General features: G+C 41.9%; 1 protein-coding gene across 1 annotated transcript in view; it reads left to right on the top strand.

The window, feature by feature from the left end:
- The window catches only part of PHEX (phosphate regulating endopeptidase X-linked), a 256,306-nt gene that overhangs the window by 100,200 nt on the left and 134,566 nt on the right, over positions 1 to 21,540 (top strand). Inside the window, exon 6 of the mRNA XM_056558599.1 lies at positions 706 to 774. Within this exon, the coding sequence (XP_056414574.1) occupies positions 706 to 774 (69 nt within the window). The remainder of the gene's footprint in view (positions 1 to 705; positions 775 to 21,540) is intronic.

Here is a 21,540-nt window from a genome sequence, read left to right as displayed (position 1 = left end):
ATGATGACTGCAGGAAAATGTTCATATAGTGTTTACTTGTTGTGAAGATTATGCTAACTTGTATGCAAAAGTATGATAGGAATGACCCGACACTTGCAGGACTAGGGCACTTAAAACTCAGGGAGCGGAGGGACATAACAGGGTCACCCGATGTATAGTTGGTGTAGGTGGTGCAACATCCACATAAGTGCAACGTAACTGGATGAAGACAGGACAGCACTCACTATCCAACATAACTTTATTCAAGCATCACGGAGGTGACAGGCAGTTGGAAAAGGGTGGAGGCAGGGGACGTAACTGGGACAGACTGTTTCACGCTCCTTTTGCGCAAAAGGAGCGTGAAACAGTCTGTTCCTGTTACGTCCCATGCCTCCACCCTTTTCCAACTGCCTGTCACCTCCGTGATGCTTGAATAAAGTTACACTGGATGGTGAGTGCTGTCCTGTCTTCTGTCTTCATATGATTATGCTAACATGTTATGTTTGTATTTGATCCTTTCATTCTTCAGCATACCTTCTAGCACAGTGGTCATTTAGCACGGTGGTCTATAAACTGTGGACCTTCAGTTGTTGCAAAACTAAACTTCCAGCATATCTGGGCATTTTAGGAGCTTTAATTTTGCAACAACTGGAGGTCCACAGTTTGGAGACCACTGTTCTAGCATCTACCATGTACTGAAATAAAAATGTTCTCTTTTGTTTGCAGTTTGACCAAGCACCCCTGTCATTGCTATCTCATGAGGACTACCTTGATAATAGTACTACTGCACTTCGAGTAAGTATTAATAGTTTATTTATAACTTGTACAGAAACTACCTTGTAGCAGCACCTGCACAGAAGCAGAACACTGTGTAAACAGCAGTCTCCTGTTCCTATACGTACATTATGCAAGTGGCATACGTAACATACAGGAATGTATCTGCTGCAGGCCACATGAGGATATCATTTCATCATGTGGCCTGCCAGAGAACAGAGAAGTCCCACGCCACTCCAGAGGATGTAGGGAGCCCAGCTTCAGAGCAAGAACAGCGGAAAGGTAAGCAAAAGTTTTTTTTTAGAGGACCTATCTGGGGGCATTACCTACCAGTACCTACTGGGGCACGTCTTACTGGGGGCATTACCCACCTGGGGGGAACTTCTTGCTGGGGGCATTACATACTGGAACATTATACACCTGGGGGTAGTACCTACTGGGGGAATTACTTACTACCTAGTGGGGATATTAACTACCTGAGAGGCATTACCTACTTCCTACTAGGGGCATTACCTACTACCTAACTACTGGGGGGCATTTACCTACTACCTACCTACTGGGCTAATTACCTACTACCTACCTACTTGGGATATTACCTGCTACTTAGCTGGGAGCATTACCTACTACCTACCGGGGTATCACCTACTACCTACTAGGGGAATTACCTACTAATTACCTACTGGGGGCATCACCTACAACCTACCTACTGGGGACACTACCTACTACTCACCTGGGAGAATTACCTACTACCTACTGGGGGAATCACCTACTACCTACCTAATGGGGGCATTACCTACTACCTACTGGGGACATTACCTACTACTTACGGAGAACATTACCTTTTACAGGGGGCGTTACCTACTACTTACAGGGAACATTACCTACTACCTACCTACCAACCACTACCTAAGGCGCCATTATTTACTACCTACCTACTAGGGGCATTACCTACTACCTTACTACTGGGGGCATTACCTACTACCTACTAGTGGCATTACCTACATTCTTACTTATGGCATAAATTACCTACTAAAAGCTTCTACCTTATAGGGGGGGTTTCCTACCTACCTACTGGGAGTATTACCTAATTGGGAAATTAAATACTTACTGAAGGCTTCTACCTAATGGAGGGGAACTATCTACCCACCACCATCCCATTCACTAACCAACACCCTCCCAAACACTTAGCTACACCCTCAAACTATGCAGGGTACCAAGGGTGGCATTATTTGGGGCAATGAGGGTAGGGTAAAGGTGGGGAATATGCTGGAAAAGTGTGGAGCCTAAGAAGTTTGTTGTTCGGCAGATTCAGTGGAGGTAAGTCATGGCTGAAAAAAGATTTCATGGTGGTCTGAGCAAGACAGAGAAGAAAAGGACAGAGAACAACTCCAGGCCAGGGGATGTGTAAGGGGCCCCAAAATTTCTAAACCCTTAAGTACGGAGGGCATATGGGTACACCCTTGCGCCCTGGTACTTAAGGACCAGGGACGTTCGTGTACGCCCTGGTCCCTTTACTGGTGTTTAAAGCATGATCACAGGCTGAGTGTGTTTCAAACCTGGTGGGTCCTGACTGTTATCAGCAGCCAAGACCCAGGGTTATTGCTGCAGGCTGGAGCAGCAGAGCACTGATAACACTGATCAATGCTGAAGCAAAGCTCAGCATTCAACAGTGTATGCACGATTGCATGTCATAGCCCCCATATGGTGGCTAAAAAAAAAATTAAGTTAATAAATGTGAATAAGCCCCTCCCCTAATAAAAGTTGGAATCACTCCTCTTCTCCCATTTTTTAAATAAAATAATGTAATAAAAAATAAACATAAACATATGTGGTATCACCACGTGTGTAAATGTCTGATCTATTAAAATATAAGGCATACAAGTTAAAAAAAATTCCAAAGTCCAAAAGTTCGCATTTTTTGGTCACTTGATTTACCATAAAAAATGTATAAAAAGCGATAAAAAAGTCCCATAAAAACAAATACGGTATTGATAAAAACTACAGACCGGGGCACAAAAAATGAGCTCTCATACAGCCTCATACATTAGTTAAAACTAATATTTGCTATTGCACTACTTGTGGTAAATAAAAAATCTTTCTTTATTTAAAAAAGCTGCCACTAGGTGTCTCCCTACTTGTCAAGAGCACATTTCCCCCATCTCTTGCACCAAAATCCGCAAATGCAGTCTGGAGTGCTGAGGGAGGGTATGTGCAGCCTTAGCCAATCATAGCTCATCTCACACTGAACTGCTCTGGGCTGTCTGTAGGAGAGTGAGGGAGGAAGGTCTCCCCTTTATGGCTTCAGATGATTTCATGTCTGCTGGGTAACATCTCTTCTCAGTCTGTGAACCTGACTGAGCAGAAAATACAGAGCAATATCAAGGTAGAAAACAAAAAAATACTAAAAATAAAGGCAGGGGGTGGTTTGTCATGATGGCTGCAGTGAACTAGGTTATAAAATTTATGAGAGGTACTCTTTAAGAGATAAGAGGGCACCATGTAAGCTTTTCTGCCAGTATATGTGGAAAAGTAGAAATTATTATCATCCATTTCTCCATCACCCCCAGAACATATTACCAACCAGTGTGGGATAGAATGTCATATAATCTATTTCTCTATTGGGATTATATCTGACATGTGAGAACCTTCAGATTACCCATACCTCTGGCATTTTATTTAGTTCTTCAAAAACAAGGAGTACTGTGGTCTGTATTTTACTGGTAACATGATTGACAGATCATTAAATAAAATTCTGCAGTGGAAATTCAAGATTTAGGACCTGCAAAAAGAATCAACATGTTCATCCTTTCACCTGGACAGCATTGCAGTCTATGGTGACAACACAGGTCCGCGCGGTCCTAGCGCCAATTTATTTTGGAGGCGCCCGCTGCAGACATGTTCTGCACCCAAAATATCAGCAGTGTGAATGGGCCATTACAGTTGATGCCATGTACAGTACAGTGGTCCCTCAAGTTACAATATTAATTGGTTCCAGGACGACCATTGTATGTTGAAACCATTGTATGTTGAGACCATAACTCTATGGAAACCTGGTAATTCGTTCTGAAGCCCCAAAATGTCATCCAAAAATGGGAAAAAGTGAGGATTAAATAGAAATAAGCAGATAACTAATATAGATAAAGCAAGTCCTTACATATAAAAGTAACAGATCTGCTGTGAGCTGTAATCACTGTCTAATTCAGTGTTTTCCAACGAGGGTACCTCCAGCTGTTGGGAAACACTAGTCTATGTAGAGGACAGGAGCTTCTTCAGGGTCCTGTACAGTACACGAAATGTCCTAAAAAAAATAAAATGGAGCCGCCCTCACCTGGTGTCCAAAGGAGCAGCTAACCATGGTATAGGCTAAAAGTAGTACAGAACATGTAATATCTCCCTGTACTGTAGGGGGCGCTACCAGACACCAGTCAGTGCATACACTTTAGGAATACAGGGGTTTTACCAGTGAATGCCCATTCTGATTGGTCAGATCTTTCAGCCATTGACATGTTTTGCAGATCAGGACTGTCCGTACATTGTATGTTGAGTCTGGTTTAAAGTTACAATGGCCCAGAAGAGACCATTGTATGTTGAAACTATTGTATGTTGAGGCCATTGTAAGTTGAGGGATCACTGTACTCATGTCTGTTACAGAGTAAAAGAAATGTATTTGATGGGACAAGGAGAATCTGCCCCAGCATGCGGTAAATGAATGATGGGATACAATGTTTTTTTCTTCAGTCTTCACGTCTTTTCATGCAGCCTGTGGCATTGTACTTGTTTATTTACTGTATAATTAGAAAACTTCATTTCACAATTTCCAAAATCCGCTTGCACATTAAGGGCTGTATGCTGTGGTGTGAAGTCTCCAGGCATTGACTTAGATGAGCTCCCCTCAGCGCTGGTTCTATTGATGTCAGTTATTGATCCAGCTTTATATATCCTATCAAAAACACAATGCAAGGTCATTCTGTCTCATATGAGCAAAAGTCTCATCAACCCTTACTGGTCTGTTTAGCACCAAATGAACTGTTTTTATTACTTTGAGCCTGGAAAAAACAATGCAGACACATCGCATTGGACTGATACTTTACTCGGCTTTACCTATAACATTTTGTTTTTCGGAATCCTTTATTGTTTTTGTATATCAACATAATATTATGTGATAAAGAATAAGAACAACTCAAAAGGGAAATTTAGTATTAAACTATAACAAGTTAATTTAAGTCAATTGTCTGTACCCTTACAATCATGTATCCATGTGTATGTGGCCCAAGAATGGTTTTGCCAAAAAATCAGTGTAGGCCTATTTTAGCACAAGACCCCATGTCCGAAATAGTTTTTTTTTTTTCTTTTACGGGTACACTTTAAGTTGTTTAAACATGGATTTCACCCGGCCTTGACAATGCTTACCCCTGCCATATCTTAAAAGGGAACTCCGGTGAAAACCGTTTTTCTTTTAAATCAACTGGTGGCAGAAAGTTAAACATATTTGTAAATTACTTCTATTAAAAAATCTTAATCCTTCCTGTACTTATTAGCTGCTGAATACTACAGAGGAAATTCTTTTCTTTTTGGAATGCTCTCTGATGACATCACGAGCACTGTTCTCTCTGCTGACGTTATTAAATAATAATAACGCTTTATTTATTGTTGTCCTTAGTGGGATTTGAACCCAAGTCCCCAGCACTGCAAGGCAGCAGTGCTAACCACTGAGCCACCATGCTGCCCTTAGCATACATCTGTTGTGCATCTGTTATGCATGGTTGCTAAAATGGACAGAGATGTCAGCAGAGAGCACTGTGCTCGTGATGTCATCAGTGTTCCAAAGAGAAAGGAATTTCCTCTGTAGCATTCAGTAGCTAATAAGTACTGGAAGGATTAAGATTTTTTAATAGAAGTCATTTACAAATATGTTTGACTTTCTGCCACCAGTTGATTTAAAAGAAAAAAGGTTTTCACCGGAGTACCCCTTTAAACTTTGTAGGAAAATATGGGAGTGGTGTATTTTGGTGCTTCCTTGCTTGATAAAACATGTAATGCACTGTGCTTTTTGAGATCGGGCTGCTCTCTATGGTCCATGAACTATGAAGGGGTACTCCACCGCAAACATCTTATCCCCTATCCAAAGGATATGGAATAAGATATTATATTGCGGGGGTCCTGCCGCTGGGCTTGCTGCTTCCATGTTCATGATGTGAGGAGGTGTGACGGCTATGACGGGGTGCCGCACGAGAGAGCGCGGGTCCCCATAGGGGATAAGATGTTTGCGGCGGAGTACCCCTTTAAAGCTTTAAAGAAAGATCCAGTCATATGTTTTCTTTTATGCTGCTGTTGGTGCCTTATGTTTCACAATTTTGCTGTTCTTATTTATTTGACTGGTTGTACGGACCTTGGATATGGCATGCCTAGCTCTTATCCTTGGCAATTTAGTGGACTGCCAACTTCAGTTATTATTGGTAAGCCAGAGAGGTCAAAGACATCATCAAAAAATGGGCACAGAAATGCCATCTCCTTGGTATACAAACTTCAATAGCCAAATGTATGGTGCAAAATAAAAAGCCATTTTAAGGTAAGGTCATATGTAGTACTGATATGCCCATGCCAGTCACTAGACCGAGCTCACTGCTGCGGCCAGGTAGCCCTGTGTGTCTGCTTGTAGGAGTGGATTTCCCAGTCTAGATCTGTTACGAGCAGACAAACAGGTCTATCTGGCAGCAGCAGGGAGCTTGCTCTAGTGACTGGCATCGATGCATCCGCAGCCTTAGCATACGATAAGGACACGTTACCTGTGAACCTACCCAAATGGCATAAAATAAGATAAAAACAACTATTGAACAACACATTTTGCTTTTGTGCTAAACATTCATATAAACATGAAATGTCTTATTCGTCAGTTTTTATTGTTTTTAAGCAATATAACATTATTCTGCACCCTAGAGAGATTGTATGCACAAAGGAAGGGATTTCTATGCCTATACAAAGGCCCATTTTTGATGAAGCTTTGATGGCTAACTACTGACTCCTGACCACTTTCCTGAGTGAGATCTGGGTGGGACAACACGACAGTTGCTGTTTTCCCGAAATCTAAGGCTATGTTTACACACTAGGTATTTCATAATAGTGAGTGAGAAACTGTTTCCACTTACTAAAGAACCTTTTTTGCCATGTGATCTTTATTGAGCAAAATTTCATTTTTATCTGTAGTAAACAAGTGTTTCAATGCCTCGACCAAGTGGGCCATAGTAGGAGGTGTAGCAAACAGAATTTCACTAATACAAGTATGGAGAGAGTGATAGTTTTTTCTTTTTTTCATAAGTAAAAATCTTTTAATTTTGTCTTCTTATAGTGTCCAGTTAACAAAAAACGTGGTCTCAAATGGCTGGAGGTGCTCAACCCCAAATGCAGTTGTGCATTTATACTGGGGGAGCAGATCCTGCCCTTGTAGTCCATTGCTAGGGGCGATCCCCAGCATAAACATGCATACAATGGAGGATGCCTGCAGCGGACTACAAGTGCCACAATAGATTCCTACACCAGATAAACAGTGTGGATGAGTAACAATTAGAATAATACAATACAGGAATATGGGTGCACTACTGTGGTAGATGTATACAATGACATTGGCTAATCCCTCAACACTGATGTTAAAATTGAGACATTCACCAGTATATCCTCATATGAAGGACATGCCAGAGTCTGCACACCAACGCCAAGGTTTCTCAAATGGCGCGGGACCTAACGCTAATCCTACCCGTGCCTGATAAGCAGAACAGGGGCCAGTGGGCAATTACGGCAGCATTCGGTCGACTCACAGCCTGCTCCCAAGTACCCTCCAGCGTGACTGAGCACACATACAATGGGAGGGGGGAGTCAAGCTGCAAGCCCCACCTGATTTGGCTAATATAGGTGCATGGCCTCACAGGTGCTACCCTAATGCTGCCTGGAAGATATTCAAGGCGCATTAACTATGTAGTTTACGCACCTCCAAGTATAAAATTTAAACAAACAACAAAAAACGTGGTCTCAAATGGCTGGAGGTGCTCAACCCAAAATGCGGTTGTGCATTTATACTGGGGGAGCAGATCCTGCCCTTGTAGTCCGTTGCTAAGGGCGATCCCCAGCATAAAAATGCATACAATGGAGGATGCCTGCAGCGGACTACAAGTGCCACAATAGAATCCTACACCAGATAGACGGTGTGGATGTGTAACAATTAGAACAATACAATACAGAAATATGGGTGCACTACTGTGTTAGATGTAAACAATGACATTGGCTATCCCTCAACACTGATGTTAAAATTGAGACATTCGCCAGTATATCCTCATATGAAGGACATACCAGAGCCGACACAGCAACGCCAAGGTTTCTCAAAATGGCGCGGGACCTAACGCTATTCCTACCTGTGCGTGTCCAGTTCTAAATATTTGAAGTCGGATGGGTTCACGTGTAATAATTAAAGTGCATCTTATGAACCTTATTTTGCCTCACTTGAAGAAAAATGTACATGTTTTAAGTGGAAGAACTGCTCTTAATCATATTAATCATTTGCAATAGTAAAAAAAAAATACGTCTTTTTAAAATGTGAATAAGCCCCTCCGCATATGCGAATTTAAATCCCCTTTTCCTCTTTTACAAATACATGTAAAAGTGTAAAAAAAATAAAACAAACATATTTGGTGTCACCACTATTTAAATATAATGCTAATATTCCTGTCCGGTGAATGGCGTAAACGTAAAAAAACAAACAAAAACAAAGTCCAAAATTGCTGCTTTTTGTACAAATCACTTCACAGAAAAATTAAATAAAAATGATCAATAAGTCATATATACAGCCCTGTTTACATAAACATGAAGAAGTTATATAGGTCAGAATAGAGTGATTTTAAACATGCTCCTTTTGTTGAAAGTAGTACAGTAATAGTAAAACTTGTAAACATGGGTATCATTTTAATTGTTTTGACCCACAGAATAAAGAGCAAATGACAGTTTTACCATAAAGTGCACTACATAAAAACAAAACCATATTATTTGTAATATTTGTTTTTTAATTACAAAGTACAATTGATCGCGCAAAAAAACAGGCCCTCATGTGGGTCTGTAGATGGAAGAAGAGTTATGACTCTTAGAAGATGAAGAGGGAAAAAACGAATATGCTAAATTAAAACTGTCTGTGCCTTTAAATGGGTATTCCTGGAATTTTTTTTATTTGACTATGCTACAGGGGTGTAAAGTTATTGTATTTCATAATATAGTGTCCGTACCTGTGTGTGATGGTGGTATTGCAATTCTTCAGTGATTTTTGCCCCAAAGTTTATATATAACAGCATACGAAATTACTAGGTTTCCCAGGTTGCAATGTTGCCCAAGACATTACATCACTAGTCAGGTGATGACAGGGAGCCTGACCTGCTTTAATGGGTCGAGTGACCACTGGGTGGGAGGGAGATCATTCTGCAAGTAATTGCATTTTTGCAACAGCTGGGGGAACCCTGGTTAGAAAACACCAACCTTTTGCATAGAATGCAGCTTATTTGTGCTTCAATGGGTGGGGTGGCTGATGTGTGGGAGGGAGAAAAGGGTCCTCACACTGAATCATGGGACTTGTAGTTAAAGGGAGGAAACTTCAACATGAAATAGCTGTTTTAGAAAAAGATAGCCATAGTGTCATGGTAATCTTACAACATAGCCATTTGGTCCCAAAACAAGCACAGATCCTTCCTAAGCATGTCCATTACTGCCTGCCAGGTAAATGCTAAAAATCCCCTAATGGAGGATAACCCCTTTTAAGACCGAAAACAGTTAAACAGTGTCACCACCTTCAATTGGCCTAGCCTGCTCATTGTAGGCTGACCTGGGTCAGCATGGGCACTCTGATCAGTCTTTAGTTACACAGCCTAATACCTGGTAATCTATGATGCTCTTTGTGTTCTGACACTTTTCTATTTTAGCCTGCATTAGCTTTTTCAGCTTTTATATCATTGGGCACCCATAATCCTGCTGCCAGTATACTGGTTATCCTTCCTTGGACCACTGTTAATAGGATATAACACCTAGGATATTACTTACTGGGTATTTCCCACCAGATTAGCTGTTTTGGAGACTATGACCCAGTCATTTGGCTATTGTTTGGTCCTCCTAGTAGATCAGATCTTTCAGTTTACCCTATTTTTCTTATTTCAAATAAAGTTAATCAAGTTATTTTAATACAGGTTGAGTTTTTTATATTATATTGGCTCCTGTTATGGTTAATGAACAATTCTACCGTAAAATAGACATAGATATGCGCTAGTGTAGATCTTCATGTCCAATGTTTTTCTTTCAGATACTGGCAACTTGTGGACAGCATTAGGCTTACTTCTCATTTTTTATGTTTTTCTTACATGATTTATATGGAAGCATATTATTTTGTAAGCAAGGATTATTTTTTGTATTTCCTGACAAACATTGATGTGCTTGTTAGTAATCTCTACACATCTCATCAATAGTATACTATGTAAATGCAGTATTTGTCATAATGCTGTCACATTTGTAAGTATCTTATTATGGGGGCTAAAGCCTATTGTGAAAATCTTTTTCTTAAAATGGACACTGTCATTTGCAAAAACTTTTTATATAATTTAGATAATGACATTATATGTATATGTCTACTGTACAAATTTCTACTGTACATTAATAAAAAATGTAATATTTTTGGATGAAAAAATACTCTATATACTCTAATACTATACTTAACAATAGAGGTCCCTCCACTATCCAGAACACTGTCTTGTCACTGCAGGTATTGCCTGTGTGAGACATTGTGGGTGGGACAAGGAGGGCTATGTGCATGCTCCCTTCTTGTCAATCAGCCAACATAACACAGAGCCTCAGTGCAAAGAACAGCTAGTTGTCAGCTCTAAGGAGTGAGGGAAGAAGTTCCCACAATAAGATGTGAAGGTACGTAAGGGAACACCCCCTCCTCCTCAGTAAACTGCATGCAGTGTTAGCAACATAAACAAGGGAACAAGGATGAAAACCAGGATTTAAGCATGGTCAGGATAAACACCAGTTGAACCATTACTGTAAATTTTTGGCATGTAAGTCAAACCTGTCAAAAGTGGTTGATCACATCGGGTCTTAGTCCTGACAACCACTGCAATCATGAGTTATTAGCTGGGGAAGGGTTTGGCACAGCACTCTGCTCCCCAGAAGGCCAAGAGATCCATACATTTCTCTGCAAAGACTTCAACATATCAAAAGTTGTTTTTAATTACATTAACACTTTAAAAGAGTAAGCCTGAAGCATTTTTTTGTTATCACATGACAGGTAGACTTTAAATGAAAAGGAAAGCATGAGCAGCAGCACAAACAATGAGACATTTCAGGTTGAACAAAATAAGAAAAATAGAAATTGTATCACAGTTTATCTGCCATTTGAAATGTGGTTCATTTTATAGAGGTAAAGATTAATGTTGGCCCTTCCTTACATCCAGTCATTGGAATCAATAGTAACTTTGAAACCTCATGATTGTATAAATCACCAGTGGTTTTATCTAATTGTATTTGTTCATTGTAGCTTAGCATGAGTCATTCAAATCGCCTGTGTAGCTGACAAATAGACAAGGTTGGAAAAAAGGCAAAAGTGTTTTATGCCTTAGTCAATAATAACAAAAAGCAATTGTAAATTAATTAAATAGGCACACTGGAAATGCTTACTCATATATCTGTTGCTTATTTTACCCATTATATGACCCTTGTAGACAAGGATGTATTTATTGAGATGCAGGGATGTAAGAGTGGCAGTCACAGTCAAACCTTTTTGCCTAAGGGTAGTGTTTCCACAAGTTGTAATGACTGCTAGAATTCACATAACATCCCAAATTACCCATTACCCAAACTTTACTGCACTTTAGTTGAGTCTAAGGCTACCACTGGGGCATTTTGCAAAATTGGACAGACTTGGCTGCCATAGACCCAGGTTGCATCTGCAGAGCCTGAAATTGAAGTAATGGTGCAGTTAAAAATATTACAAAATCACGGGAGCCCAAAGAGGGTATAGAGTGGTCCAGAAGCTGGGTCAGTAGCAGTAGAGCACATATTGACAAAATCAGCAGGCAAGGGGTTAACAGGTACAGTGGGACAAAAAAGAATTTAGTCAGCCACCAATTGTGCAAGTTCTCTCACTTAAAAAGATGAGACAAGCCGGTAATTTTCACCATATGTATACCTCAACTATGAGAGACATAATGAGAAAAAAAATCCATAAAATCACATTGTCTGATTTTTTAAGAATTTCTTTGCAGATTATTGTATTCGGTCACCTACAAACAAACAAGATTTCTGTTTTTCACAGACCTGTAACAACTTCTTTCAGAGTCTCCTCTGTCTTCCACTTGTTACCTGTAGAAATGGCACCTGTATGAACTTATCAGTATAAAAGACACCTGTCCGCAACCTCAAACAGTCACACTCCAAACTCCACTATGGCCAAGAGCAAAGAGCTGTCGAAGGACACCAGAAACAAAATGTAGACCTGCACCATGCTGGGAAGACTGAATCTGCAATAGGCCAGCAGTTTGGTGTGAAGATATCAACTGTGGGAGCAATTATTACAAAATGGAAGACATACAAGACCACTGATAATCTCCCTCAATCTTGGGCTCCACGAAAGATCTCACCCCGTGGTAACAAAATGTTCACAAGAACGGTGAGCAAAAATCCCAGAACCACACAGGGGGACCTAGTGAATCACCTGCGGAGTACATGTCCGGGCCGGTCTGAAGTTTGCTAGAGAGCATTTGGAGGATCTAGAAGAGTATTGGGAGAATCTCATATGGTAAGATGAGACCAAAGTAGAACTTTTTGGTAAAAACTCGTCGTGTTTGGAGGAGAAAGAATGCTGAGTTGCATCCAAAAAACACCATACCTACTGTGAAGCATGGGGGTGGAAACATCATGCTTTGGGGCTGTTTTTCTGCTAAGGGACCAGGACGACTGATCCGTGTAAAGGAAAGAATGAGTGGGGCCATGTATCGTGAGATTTTAAGTGAAAACCTCCTTCCATCAGCAAGGGCATTGAAGATGAAACGTTGCTGTGTCTTACAGCATGACAATTATCCCAAACACGCCACTCAGACAATGAAGGATTGGCTTCGTAAGAAGCATTTCAAGGTCCTGGAGTGGCCTAGCCAGTCTCCAGATCTCAATCCCATAGAAAACCTTTGGAGGGAGTTGAAAGTCTGTGTTGCCCAGCGACAGCACCAAAACATCACTGCTCTAGAGGATATCTGCATGGAGGAATAGGCCAAAATACCTGAAGACTTACAGAAAATGTTTGACCACCAAATACTTATTTTCCACCATAATTTGCAAATAAATTCTTTAAAAATCAGACAATGTGATTTTATGGATTTTCTTTTTCTCATTATGTCTCTCATTATTTCTCTCATAGTTGAGGTATTCCTATGATGAAAATGACAGGCCTCTCTCATAAGTGGGAGAATAATAGTCCAATAATCATAGCCAGGAGAGCATGAATAGGCAAAATCAGCTGGCAAAGGTTTACCAGGTATGTGTTCCAGATATTAAATGTCAAAACCAAGAAGAATATTTAGACTTGAATAGTATAACAGAGCCAGGAGATATTAAAATAATAGACAATTACTGAAGGTAAATGCCTGATTTAAAGGGAATCTCGTAGCTCCGTAGGGTACAGTTAGAGAAAACTAACTATACATTTGTCTTCAGTGATGGCCATTTCTAAACTGATAGAGCCATTCTTTTCTTAACTGAACAGACGGAGAGATGGTGCTAAGCCACAGTGACATGCTTCCTTCCTGCCTTGACCCGCATGATTGATGGACACAGCTGGGCTTCCAGTATGGAGCCCTGTACATCAATAAGAGATGTACTGGAAGCCGAACTCTGTTCATTGTACTAGAAGCCAAGCCCTGTACATCAATCATATGGGGCAAAGCAGGGAGTAAGTATACTGGAGGGACTTGACACCAACTCTCAGACTGTTTAGCTTTACAAGAAAAGACTGGCTTTATAAAAAAAAACATCTGTCACTGAAACTGAAGGTATAGTTAGTTTTATCTAACTATACAATATTGCTGAGGTCTGTCAGCTCTGTCCCTTATAGAGAGCTGACAGATTTCCTTTACTTAGGCTGCTAAGCACCAGGACTGGACTCTAAGCCAGAACGAGGCTTGGCATCCTGATACACAGATAGGGTGACCAAAATGCCTCACAGTGAAGCTGATGACCATGGAAACCCTGTTACACTGAAACACGATGCCATGCTGAGAAGAATGGAGACATCGGGACCAGCACTTCGGGAACCCGGAAAGGTGAGCACTTTACACTAGTATTAGGAATGACGTGTTTTTTTGCTCCCTTTTAGGGTATATTGCAGTATATGGCAGTGCTTCTGTGATAAATGTTAAACTGAGAATGCGATGTCTAATGGTGTCATTGGTAATCAACAGTATAATATAATCCATTTATTGGATACCTTACAAATAACATTTTATGGCATATCTGTTAAATCGATGTTAATATAGTATGTGGTAACAAATGCCCCTGTTGGGTTGTAATGGCATCCATTTAATGGATATGTCATAAAAAGTCACTGAAGAGTATCTGTTTAAAGATGGCTGTGACAAATGCCATACAGTGGTATCCATCACCTATAGGCAGGCCCGTCGCTACAGGACAGGCAAACCAAGCAATTGCTTGGGGCCTGAGCTGGCTGGGGGGCCCTGAGCAGAGCCGGTGCTTGCCTGTCCTGTAGTGACAGGGCAATTCCCCCCATCACTATTAAGGACATCCCTGTGTCCCGAAAAATCTTTTCAGGACACAAGGATGCTCCGGTTGCCTCTGTGCGGCGCCGGCCTCAACATAAACTTTAAAAACGCAGGGGACGACGGGAAGTAGCGCACACAGGGACGTCACTGACGTCCCGTGCGTGCGTCAATGGCAACAGAGCAGAGCGGTGAGGAGGACGCGCGCGCATGGTAGGTAAGTGACCAGCGGGCAGCGGCACGTCATCTTCACTATTCCGACCACCGCTCCGGGGTCACGATCATAGGCTATGGGCCATAGCAGTAGATCGTGACCCCGGTGTGGTGGTCTGCAGCAAACAGGCATACAGCCTCCAGGCATACACTGTATATGGCTGAAGGCTGTATGTCTGTGGGGGGAACATACTGCACCTAATGTGGGGGAGCTAGACTGCACCTAATGTGGGGGAACTATATACTGCACCTAATGTGGGAGACTATATACTGCCCTAATGTGGGGGAACTATACGCACCAAGTGTGGGGGAACTATACTGCACCGAGTGTGGGGGAACTATACTGCACCGAGTGTGGGGGAACTATACTGCACCTAATGTGGGGGAACTATACTGCACCTAATGTGGGGGAACTATACTGCACCTAATGTGGGGGAACTATACTGCACCTAATGTGGGGGAACTATACTGCACCTAATGTGGGGGAACTATATACCGCACCTAATGTGGGGGAACTATATACTGCACCTAATGTGGGGGACTATATACTGCACCTAATGTGGGGGACTATGTACTGCACCTAATGTGGGGGAACTATACTGCACCTAATGTGGGGGAACCATACTGCACCTAATGTGGGGGAGCTATACTGCACCTAATGTGGGGGCAACTCTGCTCCCAGAATTCAAGGGCCGGCGTTACAAAGTTCTGATGCCGGCCCTGGAGCGTGACGTGCGTGAACATCAAGGGGGGGGGGGGTGTTTACATGTCCATTTTGCTTGGGGCCCCCAAATTCCTTCAAACGGCCCTGCCTATAGGATAATATGATATCTGTTTAATGGGCATGTTTTTCAAAGTATCTTACTACACTACACCTATATTGGTATGAGGTCTCCAATTGGGGTGCGGATTGAGGACACTCTCTTGGACTGAGCCTGCTTTGTTACACCTCTGCTTGTAAACCTCCTTTCAGTTCTGAGATAGGTATACTGGAGTTTAACCATAAAGCCTACCTGTCAGATCCAACGAAAGACAAAAAAAATTAAGGAAAACATTAATTAAATAATATGTTACTAAGTACCTGTTCCTGACTATGTACATCTTATGCCTTTATCACCTATATTTATTATAAAAATACCTCTTTTCATTATCTGACAGTGTTAGAAATCATCTCAATGGAAGGGGGCGTGTCCCTCCCTTGTGGTGGTGGGAGGTGATTGGTGTGTCTGCTCATGCAGCCTTGTCCATAAGTCATCTCTTGTCCATGACTCATGGACAAGCTGATGCTGTTGCAAGACTGGTTAGTGTCCCGGTAGGTATGGGGATCCCGAGGGGTGGGATTTTCAGAAGGCATTTTTTTTTAATTAAATATTCAAATTTTTTAAATCAACCATACTACAAAAGGTCTTTAATTTTCATCAGTAACAACATTTAAATAAGCAGTCAATTATCAAAAAAGGTATACGCTATTTGTAGGATAGGGGATACGTTTTTTGATACTGGACTACTTCTTTAAATGGGTACTGTCAAATCCAAAAACATTTCTGACCACTGGGACCACCCTCGATCTCCCGCTTGGCTTCCCAGCTCTCTGAATTAATGTAGTGTCTCGACCATCTCCGAAAATCCCCCTCCATGCATTTCTATGGGAGAGTCAGAGATACATAGTTACATAGTTAGTATGGTTGAAAAAAGACATACGTCCATCAAGTTCAAACAGGGAATTGAAGGGAAGGGTGTAAGGGGATAAGGGGGAGGCATGTAGTTTTATAATTCTGCATAAGCATTAATGTTATTTTGTTCCAAGAATGTATCTAACCCTGTTTTAACCTCTTCAGGACATAGGGTGCATGGATACGCCCTGCATTCCGAGTCCTTAAGGACCGAGGGTGTATCCATACGCCTGTGGGAATTCCGGTCCCCACCGCTAGCCGGTTGGGGACCGGAGCCGGATGCCTGCTGAAATCGTTCAGCAGGCATCCCGGCATATCGCCCAGGGGGGTCATTATGCCCCACCATGTCGGCGATGGCCGCAGATCACTGGACAACTCAGTCCAGTGAGCTGCGGCGATTCTGGGTCAATCAGGTCTCCAGTGACCCGGTGACCCGGAATTACTGGCTGATCGGTGCCGTATCTGACGGCCCCGAACAGCCAGAGCCTGCAGGGGTGAGGTGGCACTGGTGCCACCTCACGATCGCCCTTGATTGTCGGCCGGATTACCAGCCGACCAATCAGGGCGCCTTCTGCGGGTGTCACTCCCGCAACCCGCTCCGCCCCTCTTCCGGAGGACGTGAGCGGTGCAGGACATGCACCCCGGGTGCTGAGGACCCCGATCCCCGGCGTCAATGTTGGGATCGGGGCCCCAGGAGCAGCGGCGACGACGAGGGACTGACCTGTGTGCCGGCAGCAGCAGCAGGAGATGAGTGACAGCCTCCTGCTGTTGCTTAGCAACAGCTCCCAGCATGCAAAAAGGGCATGCTGGGAGCTGTAGTTATGCAACAGCAGGAGGCAGGCCACCACAACTCCCAGCATTCCCTTATGGGCATGCTGGGACTTATGGTTTTGCAACAGCTGGAGGCACATTTTTTCTATGGAAAAGTGTACCTTCAGCTGTGGTATAACTACAACTCCCAGCTTGCACAAACAGCTAGAGTGCATGCTAGGAGTTGTAGTGGTGCATCTGCTGGTTGCATAACTACAACTCCCAGCATGCCCGTTGGCTGTCGGTGACTGCTGAGAGTTGTAGTTTTGCAACAGCTGAAGGCACACTGGTTGTGAAACTCAGAGTTTTTTTTTTACCTAACTCAGTGTTTCACGACCGGTGTGCCTCCAGCTGTTGCAAACTCCAACTCTCAGCAGTCAATGTACACCATGCACCGTACATGCTAGTAGTTGTAGTTTTGCAACAGCTGGAGGAACACTGGTTGTGAAACACTGAGTTAGGTCACAAACTCAGTGATACATAACCAGTGTGCCTACAGCTGTTGCAAAACTAAAACTCTCAGCATGTACAGTCTGTCAACGCATGCTGGGAGTTGTAGTTTTGCAACAGCTGGATGTCTCCCCCCCCAATGTGAACGTACAGGGTACACTCACATGGGCGGAGGTTTACAGCAAGTATCTGGCTGCAAGTTTGAGCTGCAGCAAATTTTCTGCCGCAGCTCAAACTGCCAGCGAGAAACTACTGTGAACCCCCGCCCGTGTGACTGTACCCTAAAAACACTACACTAACACAAAATAAAATAAAAAGTAAAAAACACTACATATGCACATACCCCTACACAGCCCCCCTCCCCTCCCCAATAAAAATGAACGCGTCTGGTACGCCACTGTTTGCAAAACGGAGCCTCCAGCTGTTGCAAAACAACAACTCCCAGTATTGTCGGACAGCGGTTGACTGTCCAGGCATGCCGGGAGTTTTGCAACAGCTGGAGGCACCCTGTTTGGGAATCACTGGCGTAGAATTCCCCTATGTCCACCCCTATGCAAGTCCCTAATTTAGGCCTCAAATGCGCATGGCGCTCTCACTTTGGAGCCCTGTCGTATTTCAAGGCAACAGTTAAGGGTCACATATGGGGTATCGCCGTACTCGGGAGAAATTGTGTTACAAATTTTGGGGGGTATTTTCTGCTCTTACCCTTTTTAAAAATGTAAAATTTTTGGGAAAACAAGCATTTTAGGTAAAATAATTTTTTTTTTTACATATGCAAAAGTCGTGAAACACCTGTGGGGTATAAAGGTTCACTTAACCCCTTGTTACGTTCCCCAAGGGGTCTAGTTTCCAAAATGGTATGCCATGTGTTTTTTTTTTGCTGTCCTGGCACCATAGGGGCTTCCTAAATGCGGCATGCCCCCAGAGCAAAATTTGCATTCAAAAACCTAAATGTGACTCCTTCTCTTCTGAGACCTGTAGTGCGCCAGCAGAGCACTTTTCACCCCCATATGGCATGTTTTCTGAATCGTGAGAAATTGGGCTTCAAATTTTTAGGGGTATTTTCTGCTATTACCCTTTTTAAAAATGTAAAATTTTTCGGAAAACAAGCATTTTAGGTAAAAAATATTATTTTTTTTTACATTTGCAAAAGTCATGAAACACCTGTGGGGTATAAAGGCTCACTTTATCCCATGTTACATTCCCCGAAGGGTCTAGTTTCCAAAATGGTATGCCATGTGTTTTTTTTTTTTTGCTGTTCTGGCACCATAAGGGCTTCCTAAATGCAACATGCCCCCCAAAAACCATTTAAAAAAAACGTACTCTCCAAAATCCCCTTGTCGCTCCTTCCATTCTGAGCCCTCTACTGCGCCCGCCGAACACTTTACATAGACATATAAGGTATGTGCTTACTCGAGAGAAATTGGGCTACAAATACAAGTAAAAATTTTCTCCTTTTACCCCTTGTAAAAATTCAAAAATTGGGTCTACAAGAACATGTGAGTGTAAAAAAATGAAGATTGTGAATTTTCTCTTTCACTTTGCTGCTATTCCTGTGAAACACCTAAAGGGTTAAAACACTGACTGAATGTCATTTTGAATACTTTGGGGGGTGTAGTTTTTATGATGCGGTCATTTATGGGGTATTTCTAATATGAAGACCCTTCAAATCCACTTCAAACCTTAACTGGTCCCTGAAAAATATCGAGTTTGAAAATTTTGTGAAAAATCGGAAAATTGCTGCTGAACTTTGAAGCCCTCTGGCGTCTTCCAAAAGTAAAAACTCATCAATTTTATGATGCAAAAATAAAGTAGACATATTGTATATGTGAATCAAAAAATGTTTTATTCGTAATATCCATTTTCCTTACAAGCAGAAAGCTTCAAAGTTAGAAAAATGCAAAATTTTCAAATTTTTCATAAAATTTACGGATTTTTCAACAAGAAAGGATGCAAGTATCGACAAAAATTTACCACTATGTTAAAGTAGAATATATCACGAAAAAACACTCTCAGAATCAGAATGATAACTAAAAGCATCCCAGAGTTATTAATGTTTAAAGTGACAGTGGTCAGATGTGCAAAAAAGGCCAAAATGGGCTTGGTCCGGAAGGGGTTAAAGCCCCTTTAGACTAAACCTTTTCTTCTCCAGACGGAGGGAGTGCCCCTTCGTCCTTTGGGGGGGTTTAACCTGGAACAGTTTTTCTCCATATTTTTTGTATGGGCCATTTATATACTTATATACGTTTACACAGTTACATTACCAACCAGCTCTGCGTTGTTGGAAATGATCAGATCCAACAAGGCATCACTTCTTGTTGGGTCCTCCACAAACTGGCACATAAAATTATCCTGCAATAAATTTAGGAATTTTCTCCCCTTTGTAGTTTTAGCCAGCCCCCGACCCCAATCTATATCTGGTTAGTTAAAATCTAAAATTACCACTGTACCTGCCCAGGCGGCCCTCTCTATTTGTTTATGCAGCCGACCTTCTATCTCTTCAGTGATATTAGGGGGTCTGTAGATTACTCCAAATACTATTTTTTCAGTATTTCCATCCTTTTGTAATTCTACCCACAGTGATTCCACATCCTCAAAATCATTACACACTATGGCATCGTTCACACTGACTTTCATACTACTTCTAACATACAGACAGACTCCACCCCTTTTCTGTTCGTTCGGTCCTTGCAAAACAATGTAAACCCCTGCAGATTAACAGTCCAGTCATGCGAGGAGTCCAGCCATGTCTCAGTGACCCCAACTATATCAATATGTTCCTCCAGTATCAAGGCCTCAAGCTCCCCCATTTTATTTGCTAGGCTTCTGACATTTGTGAACATACACTTTACATTTCCATTAAGTTTTACACATATAGTCTCACTAATGGGATTTTCTGAGTTATTGGGGTTAATGTTATTATTTGAGTTATAAGGGCTAATTGTACTATTTAAGTTATTGGGGCTAATGGGATTTTTTGAGTTATTGGGTCTAATGTTATTATTTAAGTTATTGGGGCTAATGGGATTTTTTGCGTTATTGGGTCTAATGTTATTATTTAAGTTATTGGGGCTAATAGTATTTTTGAGTTAATGGGGCTTAATGTAGTTATTGAGTTATTGGGGCTAATGGAATTTTTTGAATTATTGGGGTTACACTTTTTCGGGCTACATTTATTTTTACGGCCGGTTTGTAACCCATGGATCTCCTTATCCACTGCTCTTAACCTCCCCCCACAGGACACATCTCCACCCACCATTATGTCCTGACCCCTCTCTAACCTATCCATCCCACTGCCTGCTTTCTTTGCTTTATTATCCTCCCCCCACTCACCTAGTTTAAATACTCTGCCACCCCTTCCAGGATTCTCTCCCCCAGCACAGCGGACCCCCTTCCATTCAGGTGCAAATTATCCGTAGAATAGAGTTTGTACCCCAAGGAAAAGTCAGCCCAGTGCTCTAAAAACCCAAACCCCTTCCCCCTTACACCATGACTTAAGTCATGCATTTTACTCCCTAATGCTGTATCACCGGCTCCCCCATAGAGATGCATAGAGGGGGCATGTTGGCCACTGCGGATAGGGGATAGGTTTTTTGATACTGTATAACTCCTTTAAGACCATAACTCCTTTATAACCATTAATATCAACAATAAAGTTAAAATTGGTGTTATCCAAAGTGACTCTATAGGTTAAAGCTGAAAACTGTTCTGAATATTAACAAAGTGGAAACAAATAGCCATATGTTTACATTACAGTGTGACAAATGTACTTCACATAGATTCACATATAGACATCTTATAGTTATTTCAGCATTTTCTGAATCAAGTAAGATGTTTAAATATGCCAGTGAAAA

Source organism: Hyla sarda, chromosome 2 (genome assembly GCF_029499605.1).
Source record: "Hyla sarda isolate aHylSar1 chromosome 2, aHylSar1.hap1, whole genome shotgun sequence".
Taxonomy (NCBI): Eukaryota; Metazoa; Chordata; class Amphibia; order Anura; family Hylidae; genus Hyla; species Hyla sarda.
Note: the sequence above shows the minus strand (reverse complement) of the source record. Positions and strands in the feature narration are given on the sequence as shown.